General features: G+C 36.3%; 1 protein-coding gene across 44 annotated transcripts in view; it reads right to left on the reverse strand.

Annotated features, from left to right (window-relative positions):
• The window catches only part of CLASP2 (cytoplasmic linker associated protein 2), a 205,343-nt gene that overhangs the window by 51,002 nt on the left and 133,202 nt on the right, over positions 1-21,139 (reverse strand). For 10 of the 44 annotated variants that reach the window (XR_012125822.1, XM_073223506.1, XM_037008660.2 and 7 more), the window contains 8 exons: positions 19,987-20,013; positions 17,247-17,417; positions 16,709-16,816; positions 13,132-13,194; positions 12,073-12,179; positions 10,423-10,446; positions 8,879-9,123; positions 2,113-2,176 (listed from right to left, as the gene is read on the reverse strand). Coding sequence is in view for 43 of the 44 variants with exons in the window: in XM_073223506.1 (XP_073079607.1) it covers positions 2,113-2,176; positions 8,879-9,123; positions 10,423-10,446; positions 12,073-12,179; positions 13,132-13,194; positions 16,709-16,816; positions 17,247-17,417; positions 19,987-20,013 (809 nt within the window). In the remaining variant the exon portion in view is untranslated. The remainder of the gene's footprint in view (positions 1-2,112; positions 2,177-8,878; positions 9,124-10,422; positions 10,447-12,072; positions 12,180-13,131; positions 13,195-16,708; positions 16,817-17,246; positions 17,418-19,986; positions 20,014-21,139) is intronic. The other 34 variants (XM_073223513.1, XM_073223508.1, XM_073223516.1 and 31 more) reach the window with 10 other exon arrangements.

Here is a 21,139-nt window from a genome sequence, read left to right on the forward strand (position 1 = left end):
TCGTGTCAGAGATCATACGGCCCTTAGAGCTGCAAATGTTTACTATTTGGCCCTTGACAGGAAAAAAAATGGCTGACTCCTGATAAAGAACAAAATTGTATTTGAAAGAAAAGAAAGTATCAAAAACAATTGCTTGATCCTAAAGATGGAACTGTTTTATAAAGATACATTTAAAAGAGGGGGGTTATATCTGCTATTTTAGTAATATCAGGATACAATGCAAGCTCAATTCAAACCCTAACATTTTTAACTCAGCACAGTATGGTGACACAGCCAGTTCCTTCTTAATGAATTACATTATTGGCAGAGCCTGATTGACAATCACCAAACAAAAACCAAACGAAATCAACAAAATTAACAACTTAACAAAAATCTTCCCATTACATTTGCCTTCACTAAACTAACTTAAAAACTGAAAACTAAACCAAACAAACAAAACCAGATGGGTCAATATGAATTGTATGTCGTTATAAAACCCTACAGAGAAAACCCAGAAAGTCCCCTTCCTGACAGTTGTTGGGAGGACTGCAGCTGGCTCTCCACATCCACAGGGAGGTCACACATTTGTGTTCAGTTCAGTCCTTTACCAGCATCAGACTCAGCTTTCCTATTTGATCTCCAGGAGGGTCTTTTAAAAAGCATTTGTCTTTATTACTGTGCAAATCCTAGCATCCAACTAAACTACAATATTGTCCTAACAAAAAAATAAAACGTTGCAGCTTCAGAAATAATCCTGCCTCAGTCTTATACTTTACACTAGGGAAGAATTATATCACTTACTGAAAATGTTTTAAAACTCTATTCTTTAAAGTAATATAAATTATTAATTAAAATATCACTTAATAAAACAGGTCCACCCAGATCATAACTGTCTTGTCCTTTTGCTTGTATGTTGCCAACGAAAAACATCAAGTTAATTTCTTCAAGATTTATAGAAATGTTTGCATTAAAGCAAGTCCTATAGCTGTAATTAGTGGTAGCAATATCAGCATAAAACAGTACAGCTATCTACTTTAGGTACGAAAGTTATAAACTTAAAAAAATTTTAACATAAACTGCTTGCCAAGTATATTTTAACCTTTGTCTTTAATGGGATCTTATATTACTAGAAAAAACAAATATACCTCTGAGAGGATAATCTTTGAAAATTACTGTTTTATTAAAGTATAAGCAATTTATAATATTTAGCTGGATTTATGAATGAAGTGGGATTTTATTATTTTTAAGTAGTGTTGCAAGTGAAAATAGAAAAAAATGAGGAAATGATACATGAAACATTAAAGTGAAGACAAAAAAAAACCCAACAAAAAACAGTGAAGTGAAATTCATTGATATTTTTCTTATAATTTCCCTTCCGTATCTCCCTCTCACTTAGGTTATAAATTCTCACATAGACACTGGTGTCTTTAAGGAAGATACTTAGTAAAGTCTCTCCATTTCACCAATACATTGCTGAAAAAAGAATAAATGGATAAATACCTCTATAACAGTATTACCCATCAGAGCAAACCAAAATTTCACAGCACACATGCAGATTATGCATAAGTACCAAATACATTTTAATCAACATTAAACATTGAGCGATGTTCTGAAAATGCTTACGGACCACTTCAATAATATGAAATGCTTTTCTTTAATTACTGCCAAATTATGGCTAAAGCCATATTCTGTGCTTTTGTGCTATTTAATGGCAATTCTTGTCTATAAAATTGCTCTTTTAACAATATATTTACGTTAATGTTGTAATAATCACAGAAGAAAACCGAATAGTTAGAAACTTTTTTCAACGTATTCCAATTATTTCATTACAAATGTTTTTACTAAAACAAATATACTCACCCTGACAAATTATGTAAGAGTTGTGCTTGTTACTATATCCTTCAGTTTATAACCTTAGACAATCTCTCTTTGGAGAAGCTTTAATGGTTATCAGAAAGCAATTTCTAAATTATGAATGATAGTAAACAATTTTAAGTATGTTTGGAAAAATTATTACCATTTTAGGGCAACAGTAAAACATAAATAAATGGCTTAGTTTTTTGCTATTATTTTATTTTATTTTGCCAATATACAAATGACTCCCTGTAAGAGTAAATAAATACTAAAACATACCTTGCCATGAGGATCAGCAAACATTCTTGTGAAAATTTCACATAATCTTTTCAGTTCAACTCGACTGTCAAAACAATAAAATGGCTAATTATTATCTTGCTGTAAGAAGAAGTCATTTAAAAGTTACCCTACCTATAGTTGGCCTTCTTTAAAAAAAAAAAAAAAAATCAGATGTCAAAAATCAGGAAATCTGGAGAATTTACTAGTCAGGACTAAATACAAATTTATCAAATACAGCAATAATTCTGTTGCAACCCACACTAAAGGCTGAAAGTTATATGAAAAGAAATACAATCATACTTCACTGATATAGCACAACAGGGGATACTGCACAAATGACATTTCTAGCACATGAATCTTATCCTTTTAAATGCTAAGATGTTTTGTAGTCAATCTGTGGCATCTTGCTGCACTGATGGACAGTGACTGCATTGGGGTATGGGTGGGGACTTGATAATATGGGTAAATGTAGTAAACACATTGTTTTTTCATGTGAAACCTTCATAAGAGTATATATCAATCATACCTTAAAATTTTTTAAAATAAACAAACAAACAAACAAATAAATAAATGCTAAGATGTTTTGTTAAATTTTGCCACCTGAGGGCTAAAATGTTTTGAAACTATGTCTACTCCCTTGCCATTTAAAATGATACACTGAACCTAGTATTAGCCTAATCTTGATGGGGCTGAGGACAAGACGATGGTTTAATGCAGTGATTCATGAAATTTGACATGCAAACATGAAAGTGTATTAGGTAGTAGACAGATAAACACTTATTTTAAATCAAACTTTATAAAATAGAGCTAGTAAATCAAACCCTGACTTCACCTATCAAGTCTGGAAGTATTCCTACCATATTCAAACTGATGAATTACTTGAAACTAGGTTCTTAAAAGGGAAGACTACAGAGGTTTAAACCATTACAATAAAGTAGGGGGCAAAGACAATCAAGAGCCTGTAGGAAAGGAAACCAAACCAAATAAACTAAAAACCAATATAAACTTCTGTTCGTAGAGAAATTCACTCCAATGACATTTCATACACTAATATTCACATATTCCATGAACACTAAGAATCTATCTTCATTGTCAAGTGAACATTTTTTCCTTTCACTGAAAAGCTTATTAGGAATGAATTTTAATAAGACAACAAGCTTTAATATTACGTGTATTTAATTACTTAATTTCAAAAATTAGTAACACTTTTCATTTAACTTCTGTTTCTGAGTAAAGTTTCCTTTTATTTATTTAATTTTGAAGATTAATTTCTTACACATTCTTGAAATACATTTATTTCTTACAGTCTAGGAAAATCCATGTAGGAATCATTTACAGAACAAGAACTTAGAAAGGTAGGAAAGCAGAGATCTGAATATCTTTCGGGTATTCTTCTCTTTTTTTTCCCTGTTGATCCCAACTACCTTAAAGCTGATTTTTTTCACATTTCAAGTACATGCCTATAGCAATGCAGTGCTATCTAATTCCAGGTGACAAAATAAGATGGTTTCCCAATTTGTTTTACAAAACAACAAAGTTCTTACTACTAAACCTCATTAAATGTGACCAATATCATGCCTAAAGTTGGAGATTTTGAAGCTAATTGAGTCTGTATTAAAAGAAACAAAATTTGAATCATACATACATCAAAAATAAAAGCATATATTTCCACGTTACACATACAAATTAGGAACACATAGGCATACATGCTGTGTTCCTTTCAGCCCTACCTCAGGCCTCAATTCTTTTAACACAAACTGGCCTTTGGAAAAACAAAGTGAGGAATCTGCCTCGGGTGTCACCAGGGACAGAGGAATGACCAGACTTTGCATGAGAACCTGCAGTAGCCCCGAAGGGAGTGGCAGCCATGGAGCTCTGGCCCTCCTTTCCTCATCTTGCAAAGCCTACTCACACAGAGATGCGAAAGCGCTTGGCTCAGCCCCATTAACTCCAGGACTCCGAAGTCCTCCAGCACTTTGATCTTGGTGGTTTCTGCATAAGCTCGGTTCCCACTGGAATTCAAATTGTGCAGGATCACCGCTGGCCACCTGTCGGTGCTCCATGTATCTTTCCCTCACGAGATCTGGGAGCTCCCTGGGCTCCCAGAAAGCATCCCCATCAGAGGCAGAACTTCCCAGATTTCCTCTTTGGTGGTACGATGGGCCTTCACGAATATCACACCCAGAATGAAGATCAGGACGCCAACCTTGGGCACACGCTCTTTCCCAGTATTCCATAATACGTGAGGCCCAACTTGATGACGAGCTCGTGGTAGTGGTTGGTGGGATCCACTTCCTTCACATTCAGGCTGAAGACTATCTCCAGGAGCTCGCAGGCTCTCAGGAAGATCTCAGAGAATTGGTCTTTGCATACTGGGATGACAAACATACCTGTCTTTGTTACTGGCTCTTTCATGCAATACTTGAACAGCATGAAATTCAGCAACACAGCCACTTACTTCCTCATCTAGAGCACCTATGGGCGCATTCTCAGGGTCTGGGGCAACCTGGGCAGTGCTCTCCTCCTCTTTGTGGCCACTGGGGCCCTCATCCAGTTTGCTTGATGAGATGGCTATGATTGCAACAGAAGGTGAGAAGAAACCCTTAGGACCCTCAGGAGCGCTGGGCACACGAGCATCAGGAGCCTCCTTCAAACTGCCAGGCATTGGAGAAGGGGAGAGCAGATGGGTCTCCTCCACTGCCTCAGAGACCTGTGCCAACTTGCAGGCCCTGGGTCTCACTGCAGGTCTGAAGGTGTTGCCCGTGTGAGTGTTGTGGCCTCTTCTGATGCAGGCACATGACGACTCTTGTGGATGGCAGTAGGCCAAAGTGTGGACAGGAAGGAGGGCAATGTATCACCGACGCCTGGCGGCACCTAGGATTCCTCTCTCTGCTGTCGGAGTCCTCACGCCTCAGATCAGGGTCCTCACAGCCTGACGCTCTGGAGAAGGAAGTCAGGGGGTGTGGCATCCGGTTAGCGTGATCTCCGGGGCCACCAGCAGGGGCGGAGCTCTGAGCATGCAGCTATTCCTGGTGGAGGCTGCTGCCGGTCCCAACTCAGTCTTCGTGTTAGCCTTTGTCGGGGCCCTGGAACTCCTCCTCCTCTGATGAACTGAGGTTATAATGCCCAGATCCTCATGTCCCTGAGAACCCTGAAGAGTAACTGAGGGATGCCTCAGCCACAGAGCTCTGCCTGGACCTTTTAGGGCTGAAAGCGGGCACTGGCCCATGTCTGTGTGATACCCCCAGCCAATTGGTATTCTTTGCTGTTGGTCTTCGCAGCCTTCATCCACTGGGGTTCTCTTTTTGGCTCCTTTCTCATGACTTAGGCTTCTGGAGAAATGCCACCTCCCAGCAAACTATGAGTTGCCTTACTGAGATCCTTGCAGAACGTAGCACAGGTCATGCTGCCTTAATGTGAGATGGAAGTGGGGGCACCCAGCAAGGCAGGGGCCGCTTATGTGCTGAGCTACCAGAGAAGAGTCACACTCACCTATTCCTTCTCTTCACCAGCCAGACTTAGCTTACTTAAATTCTGTTCAAAAAACTTACTTATTAAAGGGAAGGACTGAGATGAATGGCTCTGAAGACCTGATTTTGTTTTTTTGAGGTTACTCGACATTACAGATGCAGAAATCACATGCGGGGGATGAACATTATCCCTCTCTTTGCATTTTTCACACTTCTTGTTTGTTTTGTAATTCTTACTGCATGTTTTCCAGTCCAGTTTTGAAGAATGGAGTGAGCTTGGCTCAAGCATTCTCTTCTTGGGTCTCCTCATCTATGTCTCTTTGTGTCTATGGGAGCTAGCTCACTTGTTAAAATATTAAATCTTGTGTGATCTGGAAAAGTTGACACAAGATGCTGATTCCTTTCTGCCTGATTATGTGGTGCAACTGGCCTAGAGTTTGTTTGTAATTGTTGACTACAATTTTCTCTTGCTAAGGGGCCTCCTTTACTATATTTTGCTACAAAACAGCATCTCACTTGGCATTCAAGTTTAAAGGTGTATTATGAAAAAATGATTTTTCATAGCAATTCTCATTTTCTCTAGTACACAGTACAGAAGAATACACCCTGTATAGCTGACACTCACCCTAACAACCATGAATACTTATAAGTTACAGGCTGATCAGACTTGAGCTTGTTTGGTCAGAAAGTTTGCTTTTTGCAAGACCACTGCAGAAGTGATGCCCTCTTCCAGTAGGAGATATGTAGTGTTGGTCTACCTTCCTTTCTGGTGATCTTGATACTCTGATAATTATGACCATCCTCCGTTAAGGGCTGTAGAATGGTAATTCTCTCATTCTCTCATTTCTCTTTATCACCTTGAAGTCTTCTATAGGGGGAACTCTTTCCTTGTCTGCCATTTGTTTATCCTGAGGTATTGTTACAATGTATTTCCAGTGTTCTCTTATACCACTTAAATCTCCACTGCAGATGTATATTTTATATAGTATTATTTAACTCATATCACTTACTTTTATTCCTTTATTTTGTACTTGATAACATGTGTAAAAATTATCTGTCACATACTGCAGGGTATGTGCTGGATGACTAGTGGAGAGAGGGCAGGAATCAGGAACACTGAGTAATTCCACAGTGACAGGCGGCTTTCAGTGAATCCAGGGGAAGGACCTCCTCAACCAGAAGGTAAATGATCACCATTCTGGGCAGGGTGTGTCCTCAAAGTGTCTAAATGAGGACCTTCCACCATCTAAATGGTATTTTGGAGTCCTTATTTGAAAGACTTTAGGCACCAGTCAACACTTAAATGTCAAAGGAGAATCTAGGAAATAGGTCCACAGGATAAGCTGAAGGGAAACTTGAACAAGATGGGCACCAACTTGGTCATCTTGTCAATCATGGGTGCTTACTGGTTTGGAGCAAAGCACACATACTTCATTCCAGCTACCCTCATCCTTGACAGTCAAGGAAAAATTCCTATCTTTTCAAACATTCCATGAACCTATTTCTTCTTGTCACAAAGTAACCATTTTGGGTTTGAAACATGAAATACAGGAATGAAGAAAGAGCAAACAGGAAGAGTATCTTGGAAAATACCATAGACTATTCCTCATGCATTAGTTTTCTACTGCTGTGTTACTAATTACCACTGACTTAGCAGTTTAACAAATTTATGTAATAATATCTCATAGTTTTTGAGGGTCAGGAGTCAAAGCATAGCTCAACTGCCTTCTCTGCTTCACAGTCTCTCCTGGTGGAAATAAAGCTGTTTATTGAGCTGTGTTCTAATCTGAAGGCTTGCCTGGAGAAAAGTCTACTGCCAAACTCACTCTGTTGGCAGAATTCATTTCTTTGTGCCTGTAGAACTAAGACCTTAATTTTTTTCCTAACTCTTCCAAAACCAGTTATAATGGTTCCTAAAAGTAGCCTGCACTTCCAGGTGGTGAATGGTAAGTTCTCAACATTGCAAGTTTCTTCTTTAATGTCATCAGGATTGAGGGCAAATCTAGCAAAATGGAGTCATGTATCATGGCTGTAACTGAATGAGCAATATCCCATCTTCTTTGACACATTATGTAATGTCAAACGTGTGACATATCATCTATTTTGCTACAGTTTATTGGTTAGAAGCAAGTCACAAACCCTGCACACACTCAAGAGGAGTAGTATATAGAGGTATAGTAGTATATAGAGGTGAAACACCAAAAGGTCAGGATCATGGTGACTACTTTAGACTCTGTCTACCACAATTTATGCTCTAAACCCAATGATCCAAGTCTCTTCCTTATCCAAAATACATTTACCCTTTCCCAAGAGGCCCCAAAGTCTGAATCCACTGTAACAGCAAGTCAAAATCTAAATCTCATCATCTAAACAAGGCTCATGTGCACATGAGGCTCTTAGAGAATATACGCTGCAGTTAAGTATACCAACTGGGGCATAATGCTTCTCTATTTGTGGACCTATGAAATGAAAAAAACAAAAAACCAATTATCTGGCCCCAACACACCCAATATATAATAGTAAAACAGGCATAGGACACCAATTACATACAGTCCTGTTCAATACCAGGAAAGATGGAAGGCACAAAAGTCACTGGCCCACAGGGTTGTGAAATCCTGTTGGGAAAATTTTGAATTCCTTGATTAGATTTTAATGCTTTCAGATGATTTTCGAAAGGCCAGCCTCTGGGTTCTTAGTTCCTCCTTTGGAGTCATCTTCCCTTGATTTTGGAAGGCAGCAGGTATTTACAACTGAGTATGCAAAATAATTACTTTGCAAATAGTGATCAAATGCATTGAAACAAAGGCCCAAAATACCTACTTTACTTCTGCCAGTCCAAAGTTTCTCCCTAGTTTATTCAGGATTCAAGAGCAAATGTTAAGACCCATTTTGCATTCAAGGCTTCAGTCTTTCAACTGTGAGACACCATCTGAGGCATCTTTTGTCTTCTGAATACTCCAACACCTTTGATATCTTTACTAAATGGCTAAATTGAAAGTTTGTTCTTACTGAAGAACACACAGCTTATGGAAGCACAAATGACCATGCCTTGGGACATTATATACAAGTTTCCTTTTAAAATGTTTCTTTAAATAGAGCAAATGAAATGAAAACATTCTTAGTAACAATAGTATAGATGGTCCTAAGGGACTGAGGCTTGGAAAAATATTTTGATGCCACCTTCTGAATTCAGGACAAGTCTCTTCCCATGCACGTATCTCTCAAGTGCTATGGAAATAAAGTCAGTCAGAAAGTACTAACCTGACAGGACCATTATTTTAAGACAATATACTCACCTTAGTGTTCTCTGGTTTTTTAATAAGTTCTGCAGACCTAGAAGGCCTTCTTTCCTTTCTGACCAGTTGGAACTTGCACATCTATTGAGGACTTCTGCCACATCCTCCGTCTGCCTCATGTACGTAGGAATACTACCATTTCGAGAACTGTAGGAACGCTCTGAACAAGCACTAGATGCATCACTGTTGGCATCATCATCTGAATGCATTCCGTATGACTCGTATCTTCTTCGAGCAGGTTTTTTCTGTTATACATAAAGACTTTCATTAGCAACAGCTAAAATAATATACTGGTATTTCACAATTTCTACTGACTACAAAAGGACTGGTTTTTGTTTTAAAAATCAGTGTAAAGCATGCTGCTAATTATTATAATAATAAAATGTCAATACTTAGTTTCTCTTCAGAAAACACACTTTAGAAGTTAGTAGAAAAAAATAATTTTTTAACTATGGTAAGTGGCAGAAGCAGAGTAAGACTGTACAGTTCAGGTACGTGGTGGGAAGTCCCAAAAATGTGGGTTTTTCCCTTTTCTTTCTCCTTTTCATGGAAAACCAAGAACTATTACAGTATAAATGAACACAAATTATATTGGAAATCTGAGTTGGTAAGAAAATGTTAATTTTTCAAAGGAGAGAATGGATCAGAAAATCGACAATGGATCAGAAAAAACACGTCTCCCTGTGAAGCTCTATTTTTGCTTCTCTACCTCTTCCTTCCTTTATCCTGCTTTTACTCCCACTATTGCTTCTCTGAGCACTTTCTTCCCTGTGCCTAAGCCTCATGTCTCCTACAAAATACTGACAAAGAATGACAAGAACCTGCTTTGCTTATTATTATTTTTAGGAGGTGAGCACCCTGAGGTCCTCCATGTTTTCCCAATGTGTCTATACTGTCTATTTCAATAAATGAGAAAGCAAATTTTGATTCCTTTGATATCTTTACATCTAAAGCTTATTATTTAATATATGTAACTGCTAATTATACCTTGCATATTAAAAATGAAATGAGAGTAAATAGCTTATTTGAGATTTCCTTGGAAGAATTGGAAACAAATCTTTACATATATTTGAATTTAGGCTGGTGAGTGGTGAAGACATTTCTATGAAACATCTTAAACACAATGATTCAAATGAGTTACTGGTGGCTATACATTCTCCAAACTCTAAAATCTAAAAGAAATATAATTTGAACTTAATTCAAAATAGTTTTATAATGACATTTCCACACTAAATACCTCATACTGATTTAGAAACACCAACTTCATTTAGAACAGCAACAATATAATATTTCCTGTTGGGCTCCAGGATCAGTTTTGTTATGATGTCATCTCATTTGTATGAAGTAGTCAGGCTTAAAGGATAAGAACCCCAAGAGAACACTCTATTCAAGTAATATTTCCCTACTGACAATCACATGTATAGCAAAACAGATACACATCTAAGGGCTTGAATATTTTATAGAAGACTATCATCTGTTAAACTGATGAAGCAAAGAAAAAAGTTACGGTATAATAAGATGTCAGAAAATAGCAATGTCTATACCTTAGTCCGTATGTCTCCTAAGAGCTGAGAGCAGTAAATTTTTAAAGAGAAAAATTGAAAATAATGAAGAACATTTTGCTAAACAGCACAGTGAAGTAGGCATTAACAATGCCCATAATAAAAACATTGTTTTTTTAATATATGGATACATAAGAACTGCTTATTAGCAGACCATATCTTTAATCTTGCCAATATCCTTTAGTCCAAAGAGATATATTTAAGTTACAAAAAATACTCCCATAACCAGTTTTTCCAAAGAAACTCAAGTCTTCCTATTTGGATCCTTTTGTTGCTTCCAAAGTTAATTTTATTTCTGTGATTTTCCATCAGTTCAAATTAGGCCTAAGGGTCAGGAAGTCTTTTCCTAAAAAGTGATAGTTGTAACCGGAATATCTATGCTATGCAAATAATGGAAAGAGAATCAAATTTTGGGGATTTTGCATTTAGCCCTGGTGGTTAATATTCCTCATATAATTAAAACAAACACCTTAGTATTATAAGTATTAATTCAAGAATAACCCATTAAATTCTTAAAATTTAAGTGAGCAGACTTTAACTGGTAAACCACCCATTTAAAAAGAAACTAAGAAACATTATATGAGATATACATTGATGAGAAATTGTAATTTAAAAAACCTGACTGATTTAATATCAGAACAAGATGTGACCAATGTGTCTTATGACCAAGAGAACATTGTTCCAAGCTAGTTATATTAATTTATAAAAAGATAATCAAATGGCTGAGGTAAGGGGAAAAATTTAGCACATACAGACTGTTAGAACACAACTACACATGTGTACTGCTTTAACCAACAAGTATTTTTTAAAACTTTACTTTCAAATATGCGGCAAAAACTGTATCATATCAACACTGGTTAAGATGTGACATACAGTTTAAAAATGTGTAATGTAATTTTAAATTTCAAAACAAAGGAAGCCTTTTGTAAGTTCTGGGTAAGAAACTAAGTAAAATGGTGCTCAAACACGGGATTAATATAATGTGAAAGAGGAGGTGTACTGCACTGACTTGGGATTCAATTGGCAAAAACTAATTATATACATTGTTTAAAATTATACTTTCTTCATAATTTGAGTGAGAAAAACAGTCATGATATATGTATAGCACTCTTCTGACAAACTATCATGGATCTGTTTAATGTGTCAGGCATACAGAGCCAGGAAGATACCTTCATTATAATTTGTGTTGAAGCTGTACTTTCTATCAGCTCAGAAAATGCAAGCAATTAAGACAAAACAAAATCCTACTCCAAACTAAAACATTCTTTGACTACTTAAGGTCAAGTTAGTCTTGAAATCATATGCTTGTAGTGTACTGGTTTATATACTAATCTATCTGCCCTTACTCTCAGTGTACTACAGTGTGTAAAATCCATCGTCATATTAATGACATCAGTACTTATATTCTGACATCCCATCTATTATTACTGGCCCTGGCTTAAAATCCTGACTAATTAATAAACTTCAAGAGTTTATCACACTGTTTTGTTTTTCACATTTCCCACATTTAGTCTTTCTAGATTTAATCCTCAAGAGTTTCCCATCTCCTTCCCCACACTGGTGGACTGGCTTGCTCAAACATTAGTTTTATCACCAGAACATCTACAATGATAAGGAAATGGGGAAGAGTACCAAGGCATCTGCTACCGCCTCCTCCACATCAGAACCTGTGTTAAGGACTCGCATGGCACTGACAGAGGATGACAGTCGGCTCGACTGGCTGATCCCATATCCTGGACCTAGTTCATCAGAAGGAGGAAAACAACTTTGAGAGAGTCATAGGTTTAACAGTGTTATGTCGCAAAATTCAAGACCCTTAAGGGGAGAAAAAAAAAAAACCAATGGGGCAAAGCATTTTAAAAGCAATACTGCATATTCTGTATATTAAGTTTTTGGTCGAATAAAAGGGTAAAGGCCATTAAAGTTACTGACAATGTGTGGACAGTAAATTTAAAGAATAGTAGCTACAATATATTTATGACCAGATGATAAAAGAAAGTTATGGCTGGCTGATTAAGGGCTTGCAAGTCTATAGCCCTGTAATAAATCCAGCTCTATCCGTCAGGCAAATTTCACCAGCATATTAGCCCTGAGCAAAGATAATTCTCAAACCAGCAATGATTAGGGAGCCCAATGAAGCCACACCAGGAATTTGTAAGGGAAAAAACCTCCAGTTATTATCTCTTCTCCTTCAAGATAGGATGATTTCATTCTATAACTAAGACATAGATAGCATTTGTTATCTGTTAAGCTACTATGTGCCCAACATTCTGAGGTATGTAAAGACAAACCACATATGGATTCTTTCCCACCCAACTACTTTCTATAACATGACTTACAATTAAAACACTTCATCCACCATTTTGGTTTTTTTTTTTTTAAACATACGTACAAAGATGAAGTACATAACTGTGAACATAAAACAATTCTATGTTTAAAAATGACGTAAGTTATACAAAAAAAAAAATGTCCATCTGCCAGTGGGAAAATGCTCAAATAAGGTAGCTGAAGGGAAAAAAAAGTTGTTTGGGGGAAAAAAAAAAAACACACAAATGATTTATTCTCTAACAAATTAGGTTTAAATAAAACCAAATCAATTTTAGAACATGAATATTACTCAACAGAAACTGAACAGGACAAAAAATCTGAAATGAATGCGTAGACGATAGTGAAAATGTACTCATCCTTCACCTGAGGCCCCATACACATCGGGGGCGTAGAGGGCACCAGTAGATCTGGAATGGTGTCTGGAGGCTGGAATAACAGGACCATACAAACCTCATCTATTACCACAGAAACAAGGAATAGTGGCAGCACTATAGTCAGGCAAGGAGAGTTAATTACACTGGTATTACTATTAATCATTAGGAAACATAATATTGCCAAATAGGGCAACTGAACATAAGCATTGCAACATCTTCCTTGACACACAGAAGTTCTTACACCTTAGGGGACAGACATAGCCCACAGGAGACAAAAAAAAGCAAGTATTCAAATGGAAGGAAATGTCAAAAGTACAAGCATGGAACAAAAAAAATGAACACTGTAGTTAAAAAAAAAAAACCACTATGGTAACTGGAAACCAATAATAACCTTTTCCCTAATCTTGAACCCAGTAAGGCAGTTACTGCTATTACATTTTATATGAGGGTAAACTACAGCAGACAGGGAGGTCAATTAATTTAATCAAAACTGCACTTCATGTGATACACCTCAGATCTGTAGTTTGTTCTAAGGCCTCTGCTCTAAAACAGTACATGTGCCCTCTCCACATTGTTCAGAAGATAACATACCTCACTTATATTAACATAAACATTTTCCAAATGGTCCATAGAATTTAAGTTCAGCATTCAATAGAAGATTACTGAAATATCAAAGTATACTTAAACACCAAAGCAATATTAATAATTTAATAAAAAGACCTAGAAATACGTGACAATGTCACCACATATTTAAAATCTTAGATTTTAAAATCCTGATTTTCATAACACTATAAAGTCAGTATTTTTCTTACATACATAGAAACAAATAAGCCAGGGAAATTTCACTTCAATGTTTTATGAAATATATTACTCTTATTTTAAAAGTTACTCATCTTCAGATAATTAGAGTAGCTGAAGTATTTTTATTACATGAATCACTCTTTCCTTTGCTACAGGACCTTCAAGAACACAAAAATGATCAGAAAGATTGAGGATTAAACAGAGAGTGCTGCACAAAGTAATTAATTATATCCTGAAAGTGGTTAATATTGTTAGTAAAACAAATACATGGCTTTAATTTTACCCAACTAAAGTAACTTCTACAATGGTGACAAAGGGTTCAAACAGTAGAGAAATGTCTAATCGATGAAAATTTTTAGAGACTCTACAGAATCAATAGTTACACATGGCTGAACCTAACAGGCAGGAGGCACCATGTGTTTATACTAAAATAAGCGTTTTTTTGACTCTTGGTTCTAGAAATAAATGGAAACAATGGGTGCAAGTCCAGAGACATGCACCTTTGCTTAACTCTTGATTCATTTCTGATGCTTTTAGGGCCTTTTGCTATAACTGAATGCATGCTGAGCTAAGGGATTCAATTCATCTGCTGAATGGCAATATTCAAGTCAGAGGCAACAAAAGGATCCATCAAATAAAGTAAGGCAAACACAGCAGCAAATGGAAATGGGGAGGCAACCTGATCTCTGGGAATGCTGCTCCTCACCCCTGTGTGAACACGGAGCTCATATGCTGTCCTGACTATACACTATCCACAGGTAGATAAAAGGGCTATAAAAAACAAATACTTCTGAAACTGTATGTTTAAAAGGTTTAATCACCAAGTAGGATGTCTTACTGGAATCAGGAGAATCTTCTTTTAATAATAAAATTCAAGTGATTTAAATGATCAAATGGAGGCTTTGAGAAGAATCTAGAAAATTAATGGCTAGATAACATGCCTATTTAAAAACAGGCATATAAACAATGTTTATTTTTAAGTAATTAGTAGTTGTTATAAATGCTCTCTAATCTCTGACCATTGTACAGGTTTCAAAGGTACAGAATCACCTTTTGGTTTCTTCTTCATCGGCACATCTTCTAATTCTGCAATATTAGCATCATACAAATGCAGATGTTACACCATTAAAATGTGTAAGGCCCTTGCCACTGAAATGTAATGAAACTACTTCTGGGAAAGCAACCAGAGCTTCAGGGGAAGAGGTAGACAAACAGTGGTGGCTGTGAGGAAGAACATGACAACCGCAGGCTCACTGCAGGCCAAGCACTGCTGAGGAATTCCCCACATATTCTCTCACGGCATCTTCAAAACAATCCCAGGAAGTACACGCTTTATTATGCCACTGTGACAGGCAAGGAAACTCCGGTATAGAGAATTACCAGAGCTGGGGTAGGACCCCAGGCCATCTGACCCTAAGACATGTGCATTTACCCTACCATACACCCACTCTACTTCCTTCAACTCTTCAAGGTACCAGGTGGTTATCATTTCATTTTTTAAACATATATATATATGAGAATATACTCTGTACATATGTGTATCTTTATATATGTATGTGTGCACATAAGGACATACATAGACAATTCTACTAAGACTATTGTATATGAATTAAAAATATTTCTGGCTAAGGACAGAAAGGGAAACTCTTTGGCACCTGGGACTAGAACACAAGGAAGGACTGAGGATATTCCCGTCTGTATCCCTTGCTCAGTGGAGTTTTCCAGGTCAGTGCAGGACCTAGTGATATATTTGAGCCAAATGGCCCAGAGAGTAAGAAATGAATCTCTAGAAATTCTATGCCAACATGTCTATTGAAGGAAATAATCATTCCAATAGACAACATGTAGAAGTGTGTTCTACTTAAGTGTCACAAAGTATTACAGCAAACCTACATTTTATGGAATTAAAAGAAAAATCTGAGATGGCTGTAGGTATGTACACAAAAACAAAGTACTAATTAAAATGCTGAATGACCATGCATAAATTCTAAAGATTTTCATTGTGAAAAAATTCTGCCTTTCCAATTATTCTAAAATATTTAAGAGTTTAAAACAAATTTAATAATTTTATAACTGAGGTAAATACAGTATTATAAATGAGGTTAGAGTACAATGTCTATAATAAGGGACAGAAAGGTTATACAGAAGTAGCATGGCATGAGCTAATACATGATAAGTTACTGTTAAATTACACTGTAGTAAAATTACTATTAAACTATAGTAAAATACTATAAAATGTTAATCACTCTCATTTTAATAACTAGTTCACAGACTATTTTGTAGCACTCTTTCTAGCAACCTAAGTTAAAAATTAAGTAAAGTAGAAATAGCATTTCTGCTGAAAAGGATGGAAGTATTTATTTTATGAAACTAATAGTCCAGTGTGTGTTGGTGGTATAGTGGTGAGTAAAGCTGCCTTCCAAATGAAACAGTCTATATTATACTTGATAGTAAATATTTAAATATTATCTTTAAATTTTTAAGGGTTATTTGTTAAGAAAAATCTTGAATTAATATTTTATACTTTAAATCTGTATGATATTTATTTGATTATGAAGGCAATTTATCGATACAATGTCTACCTTGCTCATTTAAGACAAATGTCAAAGGAATTTCCCAATTTCCTTCTGACTCTTTCCTTAGGAAGACAGAGAAGAGACAGAGTCAAAGAGCTGATGAATGCTGAAGTCCGGGGTATGCTAAGGTCATCCAATGGTCTAACACAAGGGGAAAGCACGGCACTCCACACCTGCCCGCACACTCACCGAGGGGCTGGAAAGAGCGGACTGGACTTGTGTCCCTGCTGCTCTCCCGACTGGCCTCCCGGCTGCACCCCTGGCTCACACTTGGTCGAGGAATACGGCTGCTTCGGGCTAACAGGAGAGTGATAGCAGAATGCAAAGAGAGGAAACAAGATAGAATTTGGACTTTCAATACTTTGGTTTTCTTCTTCTTTTTTAAAAACTGATCAGTAACTTTAATTTTTCTAAGGCTGAGAAGAAATTACTCTTGGAGCATTACCAGGAAAAGTTTAATTTCTTGAACACATTCCTTTAGTCTGTAAGAGATTAGAAGGGTAAAACAATATTGTACCAAAATAAAAAGGCTGCAAAATAAGAAAGATTTAAAATATACATTATACTTTCAAGATAAGATACTTAATTTAGTTTAGAATCTATACTTCAATTCTCTTTGAATTTTAAGTTTTCTTTTACCTTGTAAGTGCGAATCCAAGTCTTCAGGGCTACCAAAGCTGAAATACAAAAGAGGAAAGGCCCCAAGACTCACAGAGAAGTATCTTACCCACTGAGAGCCTTGAGGGACTAGCTTCTCTGCTACAGCCCTGGCTCCGGGGTATCTTGCTTTTCTTCTGTGCTGAGGCTGAATTGACCAGAACTCTCTGAACACCAGAGCTCACAGTGGAGAGGGCTGTTGTAGTCAGAACTCTTCCTGGAGACCCAGACCGGCTGCCAGCTGAACACCAAACACACATAAACATGTTAAGATGAGAACTCCAAGAGAACTTGTTGAAAGGATACAGACTGGAAAAATACATCTGTGAAAACTGTGATAGTACAGCAAGTTCAAAGGAAATGTACTGAGGAAGATTTACACATAATTATAGCCAAGAAATAAAAGGTATACTATATACCCTAGGACTGAGTGGTAATTCGTGTAAAATGGACTTCAGTTTTGGGGAGTATAAGATGTTATATTTAATATGGACAACACCATTACGATTTTCAGAAAACAAATAGCATAAAAGATTTCCAAAGATACAACGTGATAAAACATTTCACATGGCTAAAGCTATCTATTAAAAAATTATATATTAAAGCTATGCATTTAAAAGGAAAAAAGTTAAAAAGTCTTTTAAGAATATAATAATAAAATTTGCTTCATGTTAAAAGATTGTTTGCTGAGATGCCTCTGAGTGGGTATAACAAAGTTATCTATCTTGCTACTATGTATATTAAAAAAATTTTTTAAATTAAATTTTAAATGTTTACAAAACTGGGCCAGCTGAAAAGAAAGTTGCCTTTTGTTATATGTCTTCAAACAGCCAGCAAAGGGATCTTGGGTGGCCACAGTCTGGGATGTAGATGCAGAAGTACTGAGGGCAAACAGGACTACCAGGCAAATATCAAAGAAATCAGACCCTTTCCAAATGAGTAATTTTCAGGCTGGGAAGGCAGAAGATACATGGTCAGGGAGACAGAGAGAGGAAGCTCGACAAATTTCAGATATTAGAGTAAAGGTTAAAAAAAATGAAGAAACTTGGTTTAACTAGAATTGCAGTTAACTTGGGTTAACTTTTAAGGGGATGAGCTCTTTGCCAATCAGAACATTTTATGTCTGCATTGAAGGGGAAAGCAGACTAGATAACTCCAAGATAAAATCTGACTCTAGATTCTGAATGGTAGCATTATAGAAAAGTTAAACTTGCATTTAAATTTCCATGAAAGCAGCTTTTCCCCTTTGCTGACCACCCCTTCCCCTAACCATAAGGCAGTCACTGCTCATCATGTATAATCTTATCCAATCATGCTTTATTTCCACAGAGCAAAGGTTAAAGACTCAAATGCCAATGGAGATATGGAGGGGATGTCAGTGAGGAAGAGGTGCTGAGTGTAAGGCAGGAGGTGCAGACTTTTTAGTTCCAACCAGTTCTGTCTTGAGGTAATACTGGCTAGGTTTTAGGATTTAAAAAAATGAAAGCCTCGAAATTTCCTGATTTTTATCATGTTGTGTAGACCAAATAATACATGTATGTGGGTAGGCTGGATGTGGTCCATGGGTTCAAGACCCCGGCTATGGTTTTCTTGGCAAGGTCTTACTGAGTACAATTTAAACTCATGCTTAGTTGCTAAACTTTAGAACACAAAGTGAAACTTATCTTCCACTGGTTACAGCAATATTGTAAAACAAGAGCAGTGTTTCCGATGAAATTAGCAACTTACTCTTTGAGTAGAAGGAATTTTAAATTACTGCAGGAAATTATTCAAGTCTACTTTAAAATGATGGTTCATTTGAATTGTTTCATGATGCTTCAGGTGAAGAATCTTCAAATCAGGTTTCTTTCAGTTACAACCTTAAGGATACTCACAAGGCACCTATTTTCTCCATGCATTGTCTAAACTAGACATACACACCAAAACATCCAAACACCCAACATGCCACAAACTCACAATGCAAGATAAGCTGATGGAATATTTTATGAGAACACTTGCAACAATATAAAAAGTACAAACAAGAAACTGAACACATACAATATGGTATTTTATTAAAAGTAATATAAATTTAGGGGGTAGAAGTGTTGGTAGGAGACTGGAGAATCCTTGAAATATGGGTCTATTCAGCAGAGAGGAAACATGCATTATAGAAGCAGAGTAACCACTCTGCCTATTCTAAAATAATTGAATTAATTAAAATTATTCAAGCTCACTCTATAAAGTTCATTCATGCCCTCTCCCAGGAAATAAATTCAGCAGTATTCATTTGCTATAATTAGTATTCTCTCTTCTCCAAAGCCTCCCAACCCTCCACAAACAGTGTGATAATTCCAGTACTTATGATTCATTTTGGAATTATTTATACTTAAAAGAAAATACCAAGGCTCTTTCCCAAGCAAAGAACTACCAAGGTTAATTATTTCTTTCAAGAAAACCACAGAGTTGATGAAAAAGAACATAATGTACCTAGAGAACAGTACACTAGAAAATTAATAATCTGCAAAAGTTGCAATTGGATACCTAATTTTTCTTGTGCTACCTAAAGTTTTCAAACTACCATTTAAAATTTTTATGATATATTTTCAAGGCATTGCTAAGGTATCAACTTGGACAATTTTTAAAATCCACGGTTTTGGTAATAAAATAAAGACAGGTCAAAGAAAAATAATAAATGGCAATTTTTGCCCCAGTATAATCACAAAATGATGGAATATTGTATGTTAAGAATTTCTGCTGAATAGAACCCATTCCTGATCATGAAAATAGGTGATCGAACAACAGATGCACACATAAAGTCTATAGATTCTTACCACCAATGGTATTAGCAGATTGTGATCCTGAACAAGTGTAAAGGCAGAATTAGGGTAAGGGTTATAATCCATGAAGAGGGAAGGAGCAGATTTAAAATGGATGGCAGATGGAAATAAGAACGCTTTAGTCAGTTCTTAGAAAAATAAAAAAACCCTAAAGCAAAAAGGCAAACTTTAAAAAAACCCTAAAACCATAGATGCCTATAACAAAAGCAGTACATTTAATAGTTTTTACAGCTGACAAACTGAAATCAGACACTCATGTACAAAGCAGATGAAATGAAGTTGCAAAAGTAAATGTAAATTCTTTAGCTTTTCGTCTGATCGTCTAACATCTAAATAATTAAATGTTTAAGTTTTTATATTTAAACATTTAATTTAAAACTACAGATAAGGAAGAACTACAAAATCTTATAGTTTATGAAAAATTACATGAAAGAGCTACAAATTTTCTTTCTTTAGATGCACAGAGAAAAAACAAATGGGGTAGCAGGGAAGGGAGACAAAGTTTCTGACAGGCTGTACAATCGTTTGTACATAACCAGTCACTGCCCACAACACAAAAAGACACAATCCTTACATAAATGTAAATCTGGAAGTCCCTCCACTGGGTCTGCTTTTATTTATTTTGGTCAGCTACCAGAACACACCAGCTTTGACCCAAGAGATTTTCTTTTTTCTAAACGGTGATATAAAGATATAGAAAGAACATGCAAACCCTGATGAATTACTTTACAACAAAGATGGAGATCACAACAATATTTCTGTGCAATGTTGAAAAGAAACTTGCATTAAATTACATAGGGCCACAATATCCTTCTTCAAACAAATAAGCAAGCAACAGACAAAACCCTAATATGATTTAAAACCTAAGTGACTGTATTGTGACAAAGTCTTCTGATCTTAAAATCCTAGTAGTTCTAAAAAGCCTATCATTATGTCCTCACCATATAGGAGAGGCCTTGAAGTGTTGCGAATTGAGTTTCAAAGTGAAAAGCCAAATGTAAAAAATTACTCTGTATTTTACTGAAGGGATCAGCAGTTAAATATACCTGAAAGGGAGGTCCTTAATAATATAGATCAAAAGACGTACACAAAGCACTTTGAAGCTTTGCCATGAGTTTAGTCTTTGCATTACTTCAGAAGAGGAGTT

Source organism: Manis javanica, chromosome 15 (assembly GCF_040802235.1).
Source record: "Manis javanica isolate MJ-LG chromosome 15, MJ_LKY, whole genome shotgun sequence".
NCBI classification, from domain to species: domain Eukaryota; kingdom Metazoa; phylum Chordata; class Mammalia; order Pholidota; family Manidae; genus Manis; species Manis javanica.